Source organism: Vicia villosa, linkage group LG6 (genome assembly GCF_029867415.1).
Source record: "Vicia villosa cultivar HV-30 ecotype Madison, WI linkage group LG6, Vvil1.0, whole genome shotgun sequence".
Lineage (NCBI taxonomy): Eukaryota > Viridiplantae > Streptophyta > Magnoliopsida > Fabales > Fabaceae > Vicia > Vicia villosa.
In genome coordinates this window covers 101215117-101222626 of record NC_081185.1, presented here as the reverse complement: position 1 = coordinate 101222626, position 7510 = coordinate 101215117, and the positions used below count along the sequence as shown (strand labels likewise).

Below are 7510 nucleotides of genomic sequence, written 5' to 3'. Positions count from 1 at the left end.
GAATGTAAGTGTTTTGCAGGTATATGGAGCAGCATTTGTAAGTGTTTTGCAGGTATATGGAGCAGCATTTGTAAGTGGCTGAGTGTTATTTCTGTTCTGCATAATGAAGGCAGGCAACACATGAGCCAGTTCGAAAATCTTCTAGGCGGTGGGAAATTGATGTCCCTAAAGCTCCGTGTGCTGTGGTGTGGTGGAATTTGGGGCATATGGAAGGCTAGGAACAACAAAATCTTCTGCAATGAAGATATTCAGATTATTAAGGTGTTAGAGGATGTAAAAGTCTACTCTTGAAAATGGCTTAAGATAAAATCAAAATTGATCGAGAACGATCTCGCAATGTGGTTCTTAAATCCTAAGGCATGTTTCGGCCTAGTGGCAGACAAATCTTAATGTTGTGTCGGTCAAATGCTTTGGGTGCTGGTATAGTTCTTTCGCAGTAGCGGCAGTATTATTCTGTTTGTTTTTCAGCGGTCGAAGTTTCCGTCGATATTTTCTATCCAGTCTGTGTGAGTCGAATTTTTCGGTTCTGTATCGGGCATTAAGTCCTGGCTGTTTGGCCGTGTTGTCTATGGGTCTGTTTGGTAAAAATAGTGGTTGACAGATAAGCTAGCTGATAGCTTATAGCTTATGACTGATGGCTGATGACTGATGGCTTATAGCTTATAGCGGATGGTTGAGACTGATAGCTTATAAGCTAATTGAAGTGTTTGGTAAAATTAGCGGTTCAATTAACTTATAAATGTAAAATGACATAAAAGATATTTAATATATAATTATTTTATTTTAAATTGAAATAAATTATAAGGGTTAAAAATGGATATTAATTAAAATAATAAGGATAAAAATGGAAGAAAAAATAATAAGCTATAAGACATAAGCTAAAACGCTATTTGAAATAGCGTCTGGAAAATAAGCTATAAGTTAGTAAAATAAACTATAAGCTCATGATGAAAAGACCGTTACCAAACGAGTCTAAATTATAATATGAGCTTATAAGACATAAGACATAAGCTATAAGCTCGAAAACATATCTTACCAAACGGAGTCTATATGTTTTGTTCAATTGGTATGTTTGGCTTATTCATATCAGAGTTAATTTAGGTGGTGTTCTGGAGTGTAGTATTGCTCTGTAATTTGTTGCAGATTGCTTGTAACAGATTTTCTGCACTACTTGTGCTGTTAATTAATGTTTATTTTTTTGGCTGTTTAAAAAAAAAAAACAATATCTCAGCTTTCAAAAACAACAACCGATTTAAACAAAAGATTACTAATGTTGAATGAATATTGCAGACATAATATGAAGTGTCCAAACTGAGTCAAAATACAAAAGTTTACCCAAAAAATAATAAACAACTATACAAATGACTAGAATTATAAAGAAAAAAATACATGATACATTGCTAAAGAATCCCATTATGATCTCAAAGGAATTGATCTCAATGTGCTTAGTCACGAACAAGAGAGTTAATCAAAATAGCAGCCTCATCTGCTGTTGGACCCGCATCATCTGTTCCAAACAACCCAAAAAAATATTAAATATATTTACTTAAATGGGTCGGTTTAATAAATGCTACAATAAGATATTGCAAAACGACCCTTATAGTTTTAACATTTTGTACTTTTTACCTGGGATTGAAGTAGGCAAATGAGAAACAATGTCATGAATAAAACCTCCTCCACCGCCACTCTCACCGCCACCATTATTAGCCTCATTCTCTGTCTTCAATCTTTTAACCTTCTCATCAACTTTGATTTCTTCATCTTCCTTTTCCACCATACCTTCTTCATTTTTTTCACTTCTATGAAAGATATTCGAAACAAGGTTGCTGATAACCCCTTTTCTTCCACCACCATTCTCATCAACCTCTTTCTCAAACACCTTATTCTCACTTCCATCTTGAGGAGGAGTAGTAAGTTTCTCGATTCTTGGACTCAAAGGAGTCATAAAAGTAGAGATAAAGTTGTTAATAACACCTCCACCACCACCACCACCATTGGTGTCTTTGTCTTTTACCTTTTCTTCAAGAGCTTTTCCTTTGGATCCATCATCTTCTGAATTGTGATTCAGTGAAGGAACTTCATTTACAGCGTCTTCCATAGCACGTTATTATGTTGTTTGTGAATCTTGTTCTTTCTAACTAAAAAGATAATCACCATATATATAGAAAACTAATTTAATGGAAACTAATATGATTACACGAACTTCAAAGGTATTGTCACTTCTGAATAATTTATTAAGCCAATAAAGTTGAGAGAATGCAGAGTTGTATATGCTAGTAGCCTAGTACGACTCTTGACACAAAGCTAGGTCGGTGGTATAAAGAAAGTGAATGTCTTGGGCTATGTAGCCACCCTACTCTCATATTTATTTACACATCGGTGTAATCTAAATACTAATGGTTGTGTTATTCTCTCCATTTTTATCTTTATAGTTTGCACATATTTTTAAACCCCACATAAAAATCAAAAGAGATATTCCATCCAAACGAAATTATAAGCAAATATCTTTTTTAAATTTATTGAATATATAATAAATGTATTTGATTTATATAAAAGATCAGATATATTTATTATTTAATAAATTTAAAAAAGAAAATATTTATTATAATAATAGTCTCTAGAATTTAACATTAAATTTTAAATATAATTTTTTTTCTTATTTTTGGTTAACTTTTCTTTTACAACAAGTAATACTTATATATATGAGAATAAGTTAATCTAACCTACAAAAGCTTAAAAATGGTAAAACTATATGTTTTTGGAAGGATAAGTGAATTGGTCCTACTCCTTTGAACATTCTATATCTAAGATTGTTTTTGAATGCTCCTTAGCACATGTTTAAAGTTTTTGATACGTGGTGGTGGATTGATAACACTTGGGCTTGGAGGTGAGCATCGATGGGACAAATCTAATTGAAGAAGAAGGAATTAGAACTTTTAATGAATATTTTGCACATGATTCAGTCAATTCAGGTAGTTGAAGACGAATGTGTTTGGTGGAAAAACGATGGTGGTTGTCAAAGGCATCTATGAGAGGCTGGAAGAGCTAAACTTTGTAGGTCATCAGTTGGAAGAAGACACTTTTAATGAATTAAGAAAGTTGTGAAAAACTTTTGTGCCAAGTAAATTCAATTATTTGGGTGAAAGGTTTTGTTGAGTAGGTTGTCGACTAGAATGGAGTTTGAAAGAAGATGGGTTATTGAGGGAAGTCACAATGTGGTTTGCCTCTTTGTTTTGCTGCAGAAGAGAGTTTAGTGCATTTTTTTTATTGTGTCCAATTGTCAATCAGCTTTGTAACAAAATTCTTTTGTGGTTGAACTTGAATTCGACTTTATATGTGAATTATTTGACAAGTAACTTAAGGTTGTTTGGACATATGCTTAAGGGGAGAGTTTAAAAGAAATTACAAAGTTTGATTTGGTTAGCAACGTGTTGGGTTCTTTAGGTTTGTAGGAATGAAAAATTATTCAAAGGTAATTGATGAAATAATGACATTGAACAACAGGTTGTCTTTTCTTCGCGAAATATAAAGGGCTTAAGGAGTTTTACTGGTCAGATTGGATTTATAATCATATAGGTTGGTTGTCATAATTTTGGTGGATGTTTTTTTTTTGTGGTTAGTTAGTTGTTAGTGTTGCTTTTGGGACAATTTGTTTCGTTATTGTCTGTTTTTATCTGTATTCGGGTTGAGTACCGCATGTACTCTTCTAATACATCTTTTACTTATTAAAAACATTTTTTTAAATTAAATATATTCCATTAAAACCATCATATGTGTACTAGCGAAAAGTACAAATGCTTGACAACTCCCCGTGGATAAGGGTTGTCAGAGGCTTTAAAATTGTTAGGATATTGAGAGCTAGTTCATGTGAGCTGAGAAACTATTGTATTCAGGATTGGTTCTACTCCTTTGAACATGCAATATTAAGGGTTGTTTTTGCATGCTCCTTAGCACAAGTCTAAAGTTTTTGAGATGAGGTGGTGGATTGGTAACACTTGGGTTTAGGATGTGCGTATTGATGGGACAAATCTAACTGAAAAATAAGAAAGGAAATTATAGCTTTTGATGGATATTTTGTACCTAATTTAACCAATTCAGAATGTTGAAGACAAATGCGTGTGATGGAAAAACAATGGTGGTTTCACAATCAAAGACATCTATGAGAGATTGGAAGAGTTAGGCTTTGTAGATCATTGATTGGAGGAAGACGCTTTTGAAGAATTAAGAAAGTTGTGGAAAACTTTTATACCAAGTAAAATTCAATTATTTAGGTGAAAAAAATTGTTGAATAGTGTTGATTCTCTGAATTATGGGATTGGCATTTATGTTTGGCTAAAATATAGTAGCGGGAATATGTAATAGAATGTATAGAACTTGAAAATATAAGCAGGTACAAAACAGGTAAAACAACAAGATGTTCTATGGAATGTTGAGACATGTTCTGTGACAACATGTCTTATGTGATGTTATATGCAGAAACTCATGACATCGCGCCTGCTGAGCTGGAATATGAAGATTCAGTATGTACTCAACTGATGCATAATATTTTATGGAATATTATGCAGTCCTATGTGGCGCAGGTTTAAAGATCAAGAGAATCAAGTCAGAATATTGAGGATTATGCAGTTTCTAATTATGGAGATAATTTAGAAAACTTATGATTGACTACCTTTCTTTTAGCAGAAGTTCTATGCTGATTTGTAACAGCAAATAAGGTTGTGATTGAAGGCCCAAGTCTAGTTGGGAATAGGTTATAAATAGGAAGCTTTGTAACCTAGTTTAGTGAGCAAACCGGGTATTGAAAAGATGTAATCATTAGGGTTTGCCTAGGTAGATCACCCGAGTTGTGGGATGGCTTCCATGTTCTTCTCAAAACTTGTAGGCAAGAGAAGTATTGTTCTCACTCTAAACTTGTAGGTAAGAGTTGAGTGATTCGTGTCTCTTGATTGAAGCTTTTAAGCAAGATTAAGATTTGTTTGAAGTGTGTCTTCACTCTATTTTATTTTCATCTATTTGTTATCATTGATCATGATTGAAGGGATTTGAGGAGGGCCTCATACCTAAGTGAGTCTTAGGTAAAAGTATAACACGGTTAGTATTAAGTGATTAGACCGCATACTGGTTGTTTACTGAGGGTCTATGAATTGATTGTATTTAGTGGACTTGTCCCCTGGTTTGGTAGCCCCCAGAGTAGGATTGTGAATCTGAACTTGGTAAACAATTCATTGTGTTATTTATTTTCTGCATTGATTTATTAATCTGGTATAAGATGTCGTAATATCTAACACGACATCAGGGATTATTTCCAAAGCTTGTGCGTTTATTGAACCACCCCAGATCAAAACCTGTGTGTGATACCTATGTTATCATTATGCAAAAATGGTTCAAGTATTCACATGACCTTTTAGCGTACTAGTGTTGAACCATCATTGAAGATCATTCTATCCTACCATTGCAGCTTTAATATCAGATCAGATGTCAAGACATATATGACATCTGAGTCTGATGTAACCAGAATTTCAAATAGGTTGTCGACTAGAATGGAGTTTGAAAGAAGATGGATTATTGAGGGAAGCCACAATGTGGTTTGCCTCTTTGTTTTGCTGCAGAAGAGAGTTTAATGCATCTTCTTTTGTTGTGTCCAATTGTAAGACAACTTTGGAACAAAATTCTTATGTGATTGGACTTGAATTCGACCTCATATGTGAATTTTTTGATAAGTAACTAAGGCTATTTCGGCATATGCTTAAGGTAAGAGTTAAAACGAAATTACAAAGTTTGATTTGGTTAACAGTGTGTTGGATTCTTTGGGTTTGTAGGAATGAAAAATTATTCAAAGGTAGTTAGCAGTGAATCGATGAAATAATGGCATTGACCAAAACGTTGTCTTAGAAATGGTTCTCCGCGAAGTATAAAGGGCTTAAGGAGTTTTACTAGTTCGATTGGATTTTTAATCATATAGGTTGGTTGTCATAATTTTGGTGGATGTTATTTTTTTGTGGTTTGTTAGTTGTTAGTGTTGCTTTTGGGACAATTTGGTTTGTCATTTTCTGTTTTTATTTGTATCCGAATTGAGTACTGATAAGTGCCAAAATGTCGATATTTTGAGTATGTAAATAGTGGCACTTATTGATACTTTTGTTAATACCGTTTGAATAATTCCTCGTTTTGTGTATAAATACGTATACTTTGTGAATAGTTGTACTTTCATATACTTTTATACCATTTGATAGTTTTTCCTTTGTTTTTATAAGTATTCATGCTTATTGGAGCCTTGAGGAATAAAGTGTCAAAGGCACGGCTTCGATTTCGCAATTTTGGTGAAAGCCCGCTTAGCCACCGTCAAGCGGACTTCCAAAGACTCAAAATAAGGATGACCAAAATCATCATTTTGGTTTCCATTCATTCATTATTGGATAGAGCATTGAATAAGCTTTCCAACGCTTCGAACCGGGCGCAATTCGGAGTTACGGTTCTCGAGTTATGGCGAAAACAAAATCTGATTTTTAGCAGACTCCGCTAAGCGGAGGGGGTCCGCTGAGCGGAGCTCCAGCGGAGCAAATCAGCGTCTGGATGCAATTTTGAGTCCGCTGAGCGGAGGGGGTTCGCTAAGCGGACCTGCTAAGACAGCAGCTCGTTAAAAGGGGCAAAAATCACATTTTTAGGTTATGGGTTGGGTATTTTTGAGTCCCAACACCATCAACTTCATTCTTAGGGTAGATTAGCTTAGAAAACAACTTCGGGGGTTGCATACGGATGATTGGGGGTGGATTGAGCGTCGAACGGAGCTGACAAACCGGGAGATTTTCGGTTCATTTCTCTTCTTCTCTGTGTATTTCTCTTTGGTTGGGTTTTGTTTGTATATTTACTGGAATCTTATGTATATTTACCGATTATAATGTTATATTTAATTTGCTTTACGAATCTGTGTTGATGTTATCCTGGATTTTTGCTCTATGCTGGGGATTTGGGGTGCTTTAGAGATAAACTTCTTGAATCCTTATCTAGGATGATTATCTGTTGGTTCTGAACTCTAGAGATAGATTTAGAGCTAGCATTCACTGTTTGTATCTGCTCTTAATGCTTCCGTGTTTGAGCGGCGCGCGAGAGATCGCCGACGCGAGAATACGGAAGTTCTCGCGATTTCGCATTAGAGATAACCTTAGTTGTGAGATGATCTCGTTTGTGCTCCAGAGATGGACGCTTATGTGAGAGATACGTGATGACATAGATGAGTATCGTAGGTTGAGTATAACAGATTGGTAAGTGTATGTTTGTGAAGAGTGAATATATTTACATTCCTGATAAGTTATTTCTCTTCTAAGAATGTGTTTATTCTTTTCTTGTCTATATCTTTGTTTACTTTTTGCTCATTCAATCCCGAGCTCGAAACCGTAGAAACTGTTGAATGGCATCTCTCCATCTCTGAGGACGATAATTCCCGGATCAATATTTCCAAATCTTTTTTGTTGCTTGCCCTATACTGCATTCAACAAAATGGCGCCGTTGC

At 34.8% G+C, this 7510-nt stretch overlaps 1 protein-coding gene across 1 annotated transcript; it reads right to left on the bottom strand.

Moving 5' to 3' along the window:
* Window positions 1–1251: 1251 nt before the first annotated feature.
* On the bottom strand, window positions 1252–2334 carry LOC131611963 (uncharacterized). The gene is made up of 2 exons (XM_058883783.1): window positions 1627–2334; window positions 1252–1507 (listed from the first exon to the last, which is right to left on the bottom strand). The coding sequence occupies exons 1-2, from the start codon at window positions 2096–2098 to the stop codon at window positions 1446–1448; spliced, it is 534 nt and encodes a 177-aa protein (XP_058739766.1). The 5' UTR covers window positions 2099–2334; the 3' UTR covers window positions 1252–1445.
* Between the last annotated feature and the right edge of the window lie 5176 nt (window positions 2335–7510).